Consider the following 14,711-nt stretch of genomic DNA (forward strand, 5'->3'; position numbering starts at 1 on the left):
ATCTCAAAGGTGAATAGAAGGTTGAGGAGTAGTCACAGGTGGAATGTTAGTCTTGGCTGGAGACTTGGTTTAGGAGGTGGGGAGATCTTGAAAGACGGCCAGTGGAGCGTGAATCTGAAAACGCTGTTGTGTCACTCGCTCCTACTCAGGGCTGAACTGACCATCTGGCATAGCAAGCATTTCCTGGTGGGCCCTGCACTCTCGTTGGGCCCCTATTTTTAGAAATAGTTCGGGGCCCACTGGTGAGTCATTTCTGTGCTGCTAATTATGAGGGGCCACATTAACCCATTGTGTCCTGAAGCGACATATACGCTGCATTCAAATTCTTGAGATTTGAGCTGTTTTATTACAAATGTGGGTATGTTAGAGCTGAATGAACACATTCTAGTGCAAAATGAAGGATCTAGCTTTTAAATGCAAGTTATTTCATGTTTTTATGTGCTTCGGAGGATAAGATATTTAGGTTTTAAAAGGGAGAGGGCACCTTTTCCCAAAAAGGGCTTAGGCAAAAATGGGTTAAGCCAAAAGTGCCGGGTTCTATTTCTCCCCCAGCCCAGCCCTGCTCCTACTGTGAGTAAATGTGATGTTGAGCAAGTAGTCAGACTTGCCTTAAGCTCTCCACTTCCTCATACTCCTCACCAAAGTAAGGGGAAAATAAAGACCTAATTAATCACTGTCCACCCTCACACTTTACTTTACTCTCTATACCAAACTCTCACAGGCCTTGATGAGCTCAGGTGTGATGGTGTATCATCGGAATATTTCACTGTTTACGTAAGGTCTTACCATCACAAAACAGGTGTCTTAAAAGGATTACTTCTGTCTCTCTACCTATACCGTTATTTACTGCCCGATACATTTGTGACCTTTAAAAGCTGTGTGAGTAATTGGGTATTAGGTCGTGAGTTCATTACCTCATACAAGGAAACAATGATCAGAACACATATGTAATGGATATACAATGGTCCATTTATTACCAACATAACAAGAGGCTATACAGTCTTTTTCTAGATATTATTTTTGTGAAGGAGAAATAACTTGAGTACTGTAACGAGGTGTAAGGGTTGTGAACACTACAATATTTCAATAGTTTGAGATATGACTGGGCAAACTAAGGTCAGGGTGCCATTTCATCTGGCCCGCGACAGATTTTCCAAGGCGGACAATTTGTATCCAAAGTCATATTCTCGACCAGCATTCTTAAAATGGCAACCCAAGACAGGGGTCTTGTGTGTTACAAATTAGCCAAGAAAGCCTACGCTACTGTGTTTATTGAAAAACATTTCATCGCAATGTGCAGAACTTGGTAAATGCTAAATAGCCAGCAAGTTATATCAGCACACACCACACACACGCGCACACACACGCGCACACACACACACACACACACACACACACACACACACACACACACACACACACACACACACAGCGTTGTTATTATTGAAATAGGCAAGTTGCCTGCAATACAGTATCTGGTCCTTCTGTAAATATTCTAAACCCAATGTGGCCATTTGGCCAAATAAATTGCCCATCCCTACATTGTGGACTGTATCAACAAAACAAAGTTGCTCAACATCCTCCCGCTACCATGGCAACTCGGCTGTTGGGTATTTTCCTACAGCCCTCAACCCTCTCAAACTTCACACCCAGTCATCAGGCTGGAGGCAGGAAGGGGGCGTTACGAAGTGCTTATAACTGGCTTTGCTCTCCACCTGGCACACACAACTCGTATCCTGCACCTTGTAAGTATCCATTTTTTTAAATCTCATTTCAAACTAATGTTTTGACATTGTACATAGTCAATGTACAAGTTCATAGCACGGCAATTGCATTCTTTTATACAAATCTGGGAGATTTTTTGAGTTGAGAGTTGCATTTCTCTCACATGATGTAATCTAGACTATTTTTCTTTCTAATAGAGAGAGTGTTTTTTCAGCTGTGAAACCCGATTAAACTCGTAGAATGTGCACAATTCTGTCATTAGGATTTCAAAGAGGGACGGCAACAAAAGGAGGCTTTCATGTCTGGCTCTTATGGGCTTCACAAAGTGGACCTAACAGGAATTCCTGTCGTAGTACATGTACAAGGATCACAGATTCTTGCACAACTGACAGACAATCGCATATCTTTTTAGGCAAGAACATGTCCAACTGACAGGCAGACAGTCGCATATCTTTTTAGGCAAGAACATGTCCAACTGGTTAGATGCTATCTCTATGCTGTGCAAAGGGTGTGCCTGTCTTAAGCCCCCCCCTCCCCCCCCCTCCCTTATTAATCTTAGCTGATTTATTATTCACTTCTGTTTGCAGGTCTGAGTGCAGCTGCAGTATGTTCCCCAACCAGGGCCCCGCTGGCCCAGGGGGATATTCCACGCAGGGCCCCCCTGGCTCTGGGTGGAATATCGCTCAGCCGGTTCCGGTTTGCCCTCCGCCAGTCTCCACCTGCTGCTCTGGCGGGGGACACGGCCACGGGCATGGTGGAGGCCACGGCCACGGGCATGGTGGAGGCCACGGCCACGGCCACGGGCATGGAGGGCATGGGCACGGCCACGGGCACGGGCACGGGCATGGAGGCCACGGGCAAGCATGTTGTCAACAAGGCCATGGACACGGACATGGACACGGTCATGGACCTGGGCACGGACACGGACACGGACATGGACACGGACATGGACACGGACATGGACATGGACATGGACATGGCAAGGTATGCCTTCTTTTTTTGGTGGGGGGCTTTATTATTACAGGACAGTGTGAGAGTAGACAGGATATGGTTGGGAGAGAGAGATGGGCCAGGATCGGGAAATGACCCTGGCCAGACTCGAACTGGGGTCCCCGTGGGCAATGTAAGCCCAAATGTGGGGGCCGGGGCTTTGCAAGGTCTGCCCTCTTAACCATCATAAGAGTAAGAGTATGCACATCCCACCACACTGAGGCCAGGTGCTGGACAAAGGCGTATTTGACAGTAGAAAGAGAAGAAGTCCGCACACTGTAGCTCCACTTTGAAAGTTTATTCAGGTCATACAACGTTCAGGCACATACGCCCTGTTGGATCGAAACGCTGTAGGTTATGACCTGACTAAACCTTCAAAGCGGAGTTACAGTGTGCAGACCTCTAATCTTTCTAATGCATTCTTAATCAAACACGTTTTAGAATGGTCATGTTTACTTTGCTACTTTTTATTGCCAGGTATGCTTTGTTATTCCTTGTGCCTTTGGAATGCATTTAGAATTGCTATAGCCTATACCTTCTCACTCATGTGCATTTTTTAAAATATGAATGCAAATTCTGGTGCTAATCACCCATATAAAGTACTGCAGCTGTTGTAATAATAAACTACATCCGGCACTAGGGCTGGAGCATCCTTGTGTGTGCGTGCGTGCGTGCGTGCGTGCGTGCGTGCGTGCGTGCGTGCGTGCGTGCGTGCGTGCGCGCGCGCGTATGTTTGTGTGTGTGAGAGAGAGAGACAGACAGACAGACAGGTTGAGAAGGAGCATTGTGCGTGCTTGTGTGTGTGTGTGTGTGTGTGTGTGTGTGTGTGTGTGGGTGCGTGCGTGTGTGTGTGTGTGTGTGTGTGTGTGTGTGTGTGTGTGTGTGTGTGTGTGTGTGTGTGTGTGTGTGTGTGTGTGTGTGTGTGTGTGTGTGTGCGCGCGCGCATGTTTGTGTGTGTGTGTGTGTGTGTGTGTGTGAGGGTGTGAGGGTGTGAAGGAGCATCATTTGTGTGCGTGCACACGTGCGAGAGAAATAGGTTGAGTAGGAGCATCATGTGTGTGTTCTCTTCTCTTCTCTTCTACGTGCAGCACTCTGGCAGCAGCAGCTCCTCCAGTGGCAGTGACTCCGACTCTGACGGGGGCAAGGGGTGCGGCAAGGGGAAGGGCAAGGGCAAACGCCGCCGCAAGCGCTGCAAATGCAGGCACGGCAAGAGGAAGCACGGCAAGAAGAGGCACGGGAAAGGAAAGGTACAGTAGGGGCTCTTTGGTCTTTGCCATTGATTAGAATCTGTGTTCATTTCCATTAATATGTATTAATAATATCTTAATATGTAGCCTAGTAGGCCTAATAATAAAAAAGTTAAAAAAGTAAGATGTAAGAAGATTTTGCAGATTGTTGACGAATTCTCATCATTGCTTTCATTTTGGATTGTGTTAGTTCAATCTCAATTCAGATCCCAACAAAAAGCTTTGTGCTATGACTGAAACTTCAGCAAGAGTTTATCCTACAATCAATGTACTGGGAAAAAAAACCCTCAGTTGACTATTCTGCCCTTCAAAGAAAATAACTATGCCAATATCTAAGACAAATAATGCCCTTCAAGTGCAATAACTACACCAGCATTGAAACGGAGTAAAGGGCCTTCATACTATTTGTATTAGGGTGGAAATTGCAAATTATTACAGCAAAGTTGACATAGCAATGTATCTAAAACGGGACACATTTAGACCATAAGATTTTGAGGTGTTATGAAGACCATTTCCTGTCGAAACCCAATTTTGACAAATGTAGTTACTGAACTTTGCCTTTGTCCGACCGTATATTTGCCTAACTAAGTTTCACTTTTAAAAATAATACTCTTCTCTTGCAGCACTCTGGTGGGAGCTCCTGCAGCCAGACCAGCTCGGATTCAGACTAGAGCGCCACCTGCAGGCTCATCTCAGCAACTGCCTCCAGTTTACTCTGTCACCATACATGCTTTATTTGGATTTATAAAGTATATATATGATAATCAAGAAATGCACTTACTTTTTGCATTTACTCAAACATAGATTTGTTGCATGATTGTGGGCGTAAAGGATTTTAAAATACTGTTTCATTGTTTCATTCTGTCTGACCGTGCACATGACCCAATAAATTGTTGAGTTTTGTGTTAATTTGCATTTTTCATGCGTCTATTTATGTAGAACGACTACCTGCAATGTTCTCTGTTCTCAGACTGCAGTTAACCAGGATATTTTCAGTATCATATATCACACTTCTATCCTCATGAGATATCACATCATCATATATCATCATATATCATATCATAACATATCATATCATATATCATATATCATATAATAACATATATCATATTATGCAATATTGTCTTAAGCAGGAGTTCCCAAACTTTACCATGGTAGGCTAAGGCTCCCATATACCGGTATATTGCAGCCAAGGGCTCCCTTACATGGGTTGTGCCATATTATTTTCCTGCTCACAATTTTCCATAGTCTAGGTCTGAGAGGCAGGGCCATGGGATATATAAAATAGCAATAATAGTAGTAATGTTCAAAGATGCAGTGTAATAATGCAGTTCTTAACTAAGGGCAATGTTGTTAAGCTTATTTTGCTTCATTTTGGTGTACATTAATTTAGCAATTTATTCATTTATTTGTTTTGTGTTGCTATACTTTTCCTATAAACCTGCAGCGGCCCCCTAGCACCCCCTCACAGCCCCCCAGGTGGCCCTTGTCCCCTTATTTGGTCTGATCTGTAGTATGTCACATATGTCAACACCCTGGCTTCAAAATGTAAAGCCCTGCCTTACACTATTGCAAGGGGTGGGGCGGCAAATGGGTCAGTCCCAGGCCCTGGGAGAGGGGTGAGGAGCAGAATCAGGTCCCCCCCGAGCAAAATGGTTTCGAAAATACAAATAAATAGGCCATCGTAAAGTTTATTAGAGCCTAATATACACTTATATGGCCTATGATGTTCTCTAAATGTTGGTGAATAAATTAATGAATATATTGTGATTGTAAAGTGAATGTGTTTACTTAATGGCAAAGCAGAAAAGTATTAAAAAAGAAAAACCTTCTGACTTGATGCGCCCCCCCTCCAATACCTCCGTGCCCCCCTAGGGGGGCTTACGCCCCACTTTGAGAATCACTGGCCTATATGTATTGAGTGTAGAGGGCTTTCAGATTACTTTCTCCTGGGCTCAGCCGAAGTTGACAGCGGTCCTGACTGTTTGCTCTCTCACTGAGAAAAAGGAGTGGTAGGATGCCAACCTCATTCGCCAGGAACAGACATAGGCGGGCCTACAGTGTTTTAGTAGAACAGATAGAACCACGAGATAGGATATATCATGGCTTTTGGAATCATGGACAAAACTCTTTGATGAGATTAAACAACACTCCCACAAAACTGCTGCTTTGCATTATCCCCTGCATTCACGTTGGTGAAAGTTTATAAAATATTTTTAGAGTTGTTATGTTGTAGAAGCTACAATGAATAGTTTAATGAAGACTGATTGATTGTAATGCCAGTGTTGATATTGAATATCTAATGAATATCTGATATCTATGTAATTTTGTTGTGTGCAGTATGCATTTGTGTGCCGAGGAGTGCTGTGTCAATTTATGCCAATGGGTGTTCTAGTTTCCCCGGTGGGCTTTCACTTTCAGCTTTCAAATTCTGATATGAATTCTCTATGTTTTTCCAATTCAAATAGAAAAGAATTAACATGTAAAAACCCAACCGTTTGTAATTGCAATATTGAAATTGGAAAGTAGTGTGGACTGGGCTGGGACTGGGAGTCATGTCTCCACCACAGAGTCCAATCAGAAAGTTCTGTGATGACTCTCATTTCCTATTGATGCTGTACCGTTAATACCCTCAAGGTGGTAGCATAGCGTGATGAACCAAGCAATGCCACTCGTTTTCTTCCTCGGTGGTGCCGACGTCCTCATACGCCCCCCATTACGCACTGTGCGTAGCCAATCAGTAACTTGATTCTGCTCGGAAGACAAAACAGGACAGTGTGGGCTCACTTTGGGTTGTCTAAAATCCTACACGGTACTCCACAATGTCAATAACAGTCTTGAAATCTGCATTTAGGTAAGCACGCATCTGTTGTTTTTCACCTGGTAACTTTGGTTAACTCGTCATACACGATCAGCAGGCATGCAAACTAAGCGTGCGTCGCTGCAAGTCAGCTGAATGTGTTGAAGTGACTGCAGATGTGTCAGGGACCAGGGAGCACTACAATGATTGCTTTTATTTATGAATCACGCTGGCCAACGATTATGCCTCTACTGTTGTCAGCGCGTGTGAAAGAAGCTGCCTTTTTTAGAGTTCACTTTTTTCATACCACAGTGCTTGAAACTCACGAAACTGGGTGAATGAAGAAGAAATGACACCTCACCTCATTTTTTTACAAGTGTATGATGTAACAACATCATACCTGCTGTCGACTACATACATTGGATTGTGATCTTAAATGAAAATGTATCTTCTCGTGTGCTTCCTGTCATGTGCAGACTAAGATCTATCTGCAGATTGCAAAGGATACAAGGTCATATGGTAAGTTGTATGCATTGATTATCGACTCTCATCTTACTCTATTCAATCAGAAGCTACGGTTTTGAGAAGATAGAGAGTAGAGTAGTAGACTATCATTTATTTATCCCGAGGGAAATTCAGGTGTCAAGTAGCATACATAAATACAGAAGAAGACATAAAGACATTACACACAATTTGCACATATATTCACCACGCATATATTCACAAGGTCATGCACCAGATTCTGTACTAACCCAAGTGTTGGGTTAATCTGTCACCTCCTGCACTATAGATGTCCAGTCATGCTGGGTCAGAGGTGCTCCTGGAGAGGGTGGGGAATGCTGGCGTTATCACCCTGAACAGGCCCAAGGCCCTCAACGCACTCAACCACAACATGATAAAACACATCTATCCACAACTCAAGGTAAGACCCCAGCCTCACCCTCATACACACCCGTATGTCCATCAGTGAGTGGACGTTATTGCTCAATCCATTTGCTCACCTTCACTCATGTTGGTGCATTGTTTTCTGTGTTTCCCATCCTCCCTGCACACTGTATTGTTTATGGGGGGCATTTCATGTGATAATATGGGGGTCATTTCATGTGACACTTTGCTGCCCGACCGGCACAGATTTAAATCAAACTTTGTGTGCTTTTTTGGTGGCAAAGTAGTTAAAATTCAAGATTTCTTTTATTACATGGCGTTATGGGCGCATAAGAGAGTAAAATTCTTTGAGTTTTACCTCCTCAAAGGATGCATACATAAAAGGTGTAGGTGCGTGCGCGCTTGCGTGTGTGAAAAATAAAGATTTTTTTTTAACGCATATCTGGCAAAAACAGGCAGTGCAGACAAAGAAAATCAAGTTCAGTTCAAATTTCCGTAAAATCTGTGCCGGTCGGACCCAAAGTGTCTGATTTCATATGGAAGAGGACCCTCATGTCTTTCATTGTGAATTGCTTTAGACGTTTCCTGTATTTTTTTTATAGCCCATCTGGGAAACTCCAACTCCCATTGTCATTGTGACACAGCACTCCACAGCACACAAGTGTTCACTGCACACAATGAAATTGCACGGTACCATGTTCAGGGTACCTCAGTCATGGAGGAGGATGGGGAGAGCATTGATTAATTACTCCCCCCACCAACCTGGCGGGTCGGGAGTCGAACCTTTGGAATACAAGTCTGACTCCCTAACCACTTACCCATGACTGCAATTAAGCTGTGACTGTTTCTACATCTTCCACAGAAATGGGAAACGGACTCAGGCGTAGACATTGTCATTATCGAAGGAGTAGGAGGCAAAGCCTTTTGTGCAGGTGGCGATATTAGAGGTGAGCCTGAACTACATGGCTACTACCAGTCATGTGATGATTGTTCAGTACAGCGTTTCACAACCTGTTTTGTCTTGAGTCTTACTGGTTTTGTCATGAGTAAAACCTTTTGTAGCCAATGTGACTATGCTCCATGCATTTGTTCTTAGTACATCCTCCAGTGTTCTCACATCACGTGTCTCTAGTGCAGGGGTTCCCAATCTTTTCCAACTTGGGGCCCACTTGACATTTTCACAAACATTCAGGGCCCACCTCTGACCCAATCAACAATACAACTCAATAAATAGTCAAGAGCAACACACACACACACACACACACACACACACACACACACACAAACACACACACACACGTTCAAGGCCCATTTGGAATACCACACGAATACCTTCGTGGCCCACCACTGCTGTAGTGGCACACATACCTCTTGTCAGGAAGTAATGGTCCTGAACATGGTTGTGTGTGTGTTTATGAGTGCGTTACATTATGCAACCTTGCCTCCTCCACTTGTGCTTGTCTCCTCGTACCAGGAAGTAATATGTCATGATGACATCACTGACCACAGCATTATATTTCAATATCAAAAGTTCAATTGAGCCTTCTTCTCATTTGCCATTGGGATGGTGAATGAAAAACAGTCCCTCAAAAGTTGTTGTGGCTAGGCTGACGGCTGGGAAACTTTATCGGTTTCTCCATGGAGGAGGGGCCAGGAGGTGGGGCGAGGAGACAAGCACAAGTGGAGGAGGCAAGGTCGCATATTGTAAAGCACTCAACGTTGACATGCAGTTCTTGTTCTTTCTTTCAGCTGTAACAGATGCTGGCAAAGCGGGGGATCCCAACGCTAACGACTTCTTCAAAGAGGAATACATGCTGAACTACAAGATTGGTGAGTTCGAAAAAGTCTTACAGCATGACTTGCTGATGAATACCAATCCACCGGCAATATGGTGGACGTATACAAGTCTGTGTGTAACAAGTCTGTTTTATTGTTTTCTGGTCTTCCAGTTATTATCCCTGGCATTTACAAGTTGAATTGCATCTTCTGTTTTAGGTACTTACAAAAAGCCATACGTCGCCCTGATTGATGGAATCACAATGGGAGGTGTAAGTAAAGACTCAAACCTTAAAATTTTTTTGGGTCATTGACATTTTTAGTACCAGACTTCAGGGTGGTGCAACCACAGTAAATGCCACAATTGTATGCATTAAATTACAGTATTTAGTATTTTTACTGTATCATCTGATTGTACATTAATTACCCATTAATAATTAATTTATTGAATAATGAATACAAGGTGGGTATTAGCTGTGGTTGCACTGCCTGACTGCTACTAAAAAAATCTCCAGTTGTAGTTCTCTATCCAACCTCTAGATGGCATTGAATGAGCATGTCAGCAAATCAAATTCTTTTGCTCTCGCATCAGGGAAGATGAAATCCTCAATCAAGCCAAGCATGTTTCCATTCATTGCACTTAAGCTCTTTGAGGACAAAAAACAGTTGATGCCAATATAAGAGGAGAGGATAAGGTCTCTAGAGCATACTCGAAACAAGATGACTCAAAATGGCATTGCAGGCCACCTCTAATTTAATCATTGAATGTGATGGACTCAACTAAATTTCCCAGATTCACAAAGGACTATCTTGGTAGAATGTCTTGAAATAAATCTGGCTGGGATTATGCATCCCATGCTAGAATAACTTGTGAACATGATCTGCAGTTAAACTTGTCTAGTTACAGATGTTTGCAGGTGCACGGATGTAATTGTGTAATATTGATTGGGGGGCACACAACATCTTGCTTTGTGAAATTAGTGTAACATGGCATTCAAATTCAGATTTATTGATTATGTGATACTTTTGTATGTTCTGAAATTTCTATATTTGAATGGAAATAGATGATTGAGTGGATTTCTTTTAAAGAATCACTGCAAATATGTCTGAATTATATATTTTTTAACCTGCATATTGTACGTACATTTGAAAATGTCCCGTCTGTAATCCGGATACCGTAACCTGTGACACAGTGTGGATTAATAATCCCCTCTGCAGCCGACCTGCGGGTGGCAGTAGAGAGCGGTGTTTTCCTGCTACTGTCCCTTCTACATCCTACATTCATTTGAATTAAGACTCCGCTGGGCGCTGATTGGTCAGGATGTGCAATGACATGGGAGAGCATGTTGCTATCATGCTTTGATTTCTCTCTCTCTCTCTCTCTCCCTCTCCCTCTCTCTCTCTCTCTCCCCCCCCCTCATTTTTTTCACTTACTGTGATAGACCTGTCTAGAATTTGAATTGGAACCTTCCCCCATATTTTCCCACTGACACAGGCATTTGCTTGCACATGCGTTTGATGCTGCCGCAGGTGCAGTGCAGTGCAGGGCAGTGTCTGAGCCCGATTACCTTGTGGACCTCTCTGTTACTGGTCATTCTGTGTGAAAGCAGACACTTTGGTGTCGGACGGCCATCAGATATTTTACACACGCACCATGCATTCATCATTACATACCTTAGAGAGGGTTTTGCCGTTGTTTGAACACTCTTTTCTGACTCTACAAATTATAGGAACAGAATAGAATAGAATAGAAGACTACACAGAATGGTCCCTCTGCCATGAGTCGTCCAGGGGGGGAAATGCACCTCTGCCATACTCCACTCCACTACACTACACTACAGCCCTGCAGTAATTGGTTATTAGGTCATGAGTTCACTCAATCAACACACATATATGTGTGTGTGTGTGTGTGTGTATGCCTTTATTTGATAGGACAGTCTGAGATGGTGACATTAAGCAAGTGGGATAGAGAGACGGGGTGGGATCAGGAAATGACCCCGGCCGGACTCGAACCGGGGTCCCTGTGGGCATGCAAGCCCAAATGTGGAGGGCTTAGCGCACTGCGCCGCAGCGCCCCCTATGCAGTCTTTTTCTAGATAGGCTTTTCGTTTTTTTGAAGGAGAAATAACTTGAGTAGTACTGCACCCAGGACTCCAAGGACTCCAGGACTTGAGTACTGAACCAAGGACTCCAAACATACCACAATATTTCAACAGTTTGAGATATGATCAGGGCTCTAAATTTACACCCAACCGACCAAATGCTGATGAAAATTCAGTTTAGGTGGTAGATGACCAAGACTTCCTAGCCACTTTTTCTGATGGCAAGTGAATGTTTCGCTGTTGCGATTACTGTTGGCTAGTGATGGGAAACAAAGTTAATTTCTAGTGCTGCTTGCGGCAGTTGCTGTTCTTGTGGCTGCACTCCCTGAGTAAGACCCAGTGGAGCACTGTGCTCCAGACCAGAGCCCACTCCTCCATGTTGTGTCAGGGGGGGCTGGTGTTGCTCGTTTGTCTTCCTATCCCCTGGAGGTGCAGCTGGGCTCGGACAGGTGGACCTGCTTAGGTCTGACAGGCAGGAGAGAGAGAGAGATAGAGATAGAGATAGAGATAGAGATAGAGATAGAGATAGAGATAGAGATAGAGAGAGAGAGAGAGAGAGAGAGAGAGAGAGAGAGAGAGAGAGAGAGAGAGAGAGAGAGAGAGAGAGAGAGAGAGAGACTGTATCTGTGAGTGAGACTGTATCTGTGAGTGAGACTGAGATGTGGAGGCGGAGGGAACTGTTCGTTCTGCTTCATCAGTCTGTCTGAGACGAGCCACCTCACCTCATCATGGAGCTGCCTGGCTAGCCAATACTCCAGCAGCCACTGAGATGGAGAGTAGGACTGCAATACTATGCTATCAACAATGCTATCAGCATGCAATACTTTGATAATGATATTTAGAAATATAGCCAAGTGTTTTTCTTGTCACTAATTTGTTGGTCTGTATGGGGGGCGCGGCTTTGGTCGTGGTGGGCTTCTCGCACATTTGTTGACATTCAGCTAGTGATTGGACAGCATACATTTTTTTACTGACCATCGATAATTAAGTCATTGTCGGGATAAGCATATTGTCACTCTTGATATTGCGATTTCGATACTTTTTCGATATATATTGTGCAGCCACTGTCATGGAGAGTGTGTATGTTCTATCTATTCCTGCAGTACCCTGGCTGCATATGATAGCTTGACACCTGTAACATGTGGGTAATTGCTCTGATATAGTGGAGTCATGCGCTGTTGAACAGTGACCCTCAGTCCTTTGGAAGGTGCAGCTGACAGGAACTCGGTCATGATAATAGAATGTTAGGGTCTTTTATGTTTGTGCTTTTTTTTTTGCCCCCACGCAATATGGCTTCTACCAAACTTTAGAGAATTCCGGTCCGGATCATTTGCCAATCCTTCCTTGTCCTCTCTCCCAACTCATTTCCTGTCTCTCTCATTCTGTCCTGTCTGAAAAATAATAAAAAGGCTAAACATTTTTTTAATTCCATCCTTCCCCATGCTGTTCCAATTAAAACAGCAGAAAGAAATGTGAATTGAAAAACTATTCGACCAGAATCATCAAAGTGGAGTGTGTCTATCCAGCAAGGAGTTGCATGTTTTTTTAGGGCTTTCTTGCCTTTATCGGATAGGACAGTTTGAGAGGAGACAGGAAAGTAGTGACAGAGAAACAGGGAAGGATCGGCAAGCACCCTCTGCGTTTCACCCTCACCCTATCCGTTTGAGCCATAGTCGGGGTCAACACGCTTTCGTTTGTTACTCCATGACACCTGTAGCATCCAGAAAATTGCACTAATGTCCTAGGTCAGGGCTATTCAATTAAATGTCAACGAGGGCCAGTTTTTCAAATTCCTCCCAGTAAAGGGGCCGGACTATACGTATGTATTATCGTTGTCGACTGTCAAGGAAGGGGGTCTGGGGCTCCGCCCCCAGAAAGTTTAGCATTTCTTAGATGTAATTTACTGCATTTTAATGTCCCCTGTCCCATTTCAGCTTGATACGGAACCCGTAGTTTTATCTCTAAATTCCAAAAAAAGGATTCTGTATTTTAAGGGGCTTATGGGGGCCAGAACCTTGCCGTCCAAGGTCCGCATCTGGCCCCAGGGCCGCCATTTGAATAGCCCTGTCCTAGGTACTCTGGAAGCAATGGAAGACCATGGACCAAACGAGTTTCACACCCACTGCACTTTTGTTTCTGTCACTTCAATAAATGAGCAATTACGATACTAAGCTGGAGTTTGAAAACAATATGTCAGTCAGCCTCTGTGAGCCAACATTTGCTTATTGACTTCTTCAAAGAGACCTCATTAAAAAAAATCACAATGTAATATTGAGGCCAAGAAAGCGCATTATCATCACTTGATCTTCTGTGTGGTTAAAAGTTGGCCTGCCGGGATGGTCTGAATTCAAGCGTCCAAACATGCATTTGTTTTTTTTATTTTAGCTCCCCCCCAGTCAGACGGGGATGCTAAATGAGGTGATTGTCTGGCCACAATTGCCAGGCCAGGGTTTATTTTTGGGACATTACTTTTGGGCCATAAATCTCGGGGCGGCTGGGCTTTAGAGCGGAGGGTAGTAGTGAGGTCAGTCCCCTTATCCTCGGTGTATGTGAGTGAGTAATGGGATGGCCTAGGGCGGTAGTGATGGGATTTTTGGCTCTTTTCTGAGATCTGGTTCTTTTGGCTCTCCTTACTATGTAGAGCTGACTCTTTCGGTTCCCAATTGGCCCCTCATACATACAGTGCCCTCCATAATTATTGGCACCCCTGGTTGAGATGTGTTAAAATCCTTAAAATAAATTCAGTGTTTATTGCAGAAGAATACTGTCACACTGAAAATTGTAGGAAAATGTAGCCTTCAACTCAAATGAATTGTAAGAAAATAAAAAAATCCCTGACTAAAAAATAATTATTTTTCATTAAATCACCTGTTCCACAATTATTGGCACCCTTAACAATTCCCAGGAAATAAATATAATTGAAGCATTTCTGTCATTTCTACAGTAGTTTACAAAGTTTACCAGAGTATGTAGGAACATTTAATTAGTAATTCATCACTTCCTGTTTCCCTGGGGTATAAATATGACGTGACACCGAGGCCATTTCTCTTATCCACTCTTAAACATGGGAAAGACAAAGGAACACAGCATACAAGTGAGGCAGATGTGCGTCGACCTTCACAGGTCAGGCAGAGGCTACAAGAAGATTGCCACTCAACTGCAGCTGTCCATATCCACTGTGAGAGG

At 43.7% G+C, this 14,711-nt stretch overlaps 2 protein-coding genes across 3 annotated transcripts in view; both read left to right on the forward strand.

Annotated features, from left to right (window-relative positions):
* The first annotated feature begins 1,585 nt into the window (after window positions 1–1,585).
* Window positions 1,586–4,871, forward strand: LOC134461624 (uncharacterized). 2 transcript variants are annotated; one of them, XM_063214516.1, is made up of 5 exons: window positions 1,586–1,745; window positions 2,313–2,484; window positions 2,515–2,709; window positions 3,804–3,962; window positions 4,586–4,871. In XM_063214516.1, the coding sequence occupies exons 1-5, from the start codon at window positions 1,592–1,594 to the stop codon at window positions 4,764–4,766; spliced, it is 861 nt and encodes a 286-aa protein (XP_063070586.1). In that variant the 5' UTR covers window positions 1,586–1,591; the 3' UTR covers window positions 4,767–4,871. The 2 variants fall into 2 exon arrangements, with proteins under 2 accessions (XP_063070586.1, XP_063070585.1); XM_063214515.1 differs by having other exon boundaries at window positions 2,313–2,709.
* A 1,824-nt stretch (window positions 4,872–6,695) lies between these two features.
* Window positions 6,696–14,711, forward strand: part of hibch (3-hydroxyisobutyryl-CoA hydrolase) — a 50,730-nt gene continuing 42,714 nt past the window's right edge. Inside the window, exons 1-6 of the mRNA XM_063213503.1 lie at window positions 6,696–6,816; window positions 7,239–7,281; window positions 7,553–7,684; window positions 8,510–8,594; window positions 9,397–9,477; window positions 9,643–9,695. Coding sequence (XP_063069573.1) covers window positions 6,785–6,816; window positions 7,239–7,281; window positions 7,553–7,684; window positions 8,510–8,594; window positions 9,397–9,477; window positions 9,643–9,695 — 426 coding nt within the window. The 5' untranslated portion in view covers window positions 6,696–6,784. The remainder of the gene's footprint in view (window positions 6,817–7,238; window positions 7,282–7,552; window positions 7,685–8,509; window positions 8,595–9,396; window positions 9,478–9,642; window positions 9,696–14,711) is intronic.

Source organism: Engraulis encrasicolus, chromosome 13 (genome assembly GCF_034702125.1).
Source record: "Engraulis encrasicolus isolate BLACKSEA-1 chromosome 13, IST_EnEncr_1.0, whole genome shotgun sequence".
Classification (NCBI taxonomy): Eukaryota; Metazoa; Chordata; class Actinopteri; order Clupeiformes; family Engraulidae; genus Engraulis; species Engraulis encrasicolus.

What these genes read in the sequence shown, in the direction of transcription:
- LOC134461624 (XM_063214515.1), top strand. Translation starts at nt 1,592, where the DNA reads ATGGCAACTCGGCTGTTGGGTATTTTCCTACAGCCCTCAACCCTCTCA. An exon ending in CAACTCGTATCCTGCACCTT is followed by an intron (nt 1,746 to 2,312) that starts GTAAGTATCCAT and finishes TTCTGTTTGCAG; the next exon opens with GTCTGAGTGCAGCTGCAGTA. An exon ending in AGAGGCACGGGAAAGGAAAG is followed by an intron (nt 3,963 to 4,585) that starts GTACAGTAGGGG and finishes CTTCTCTTGCAG; the next exon opens with CACTCTGGTGGGAGCTCCTG.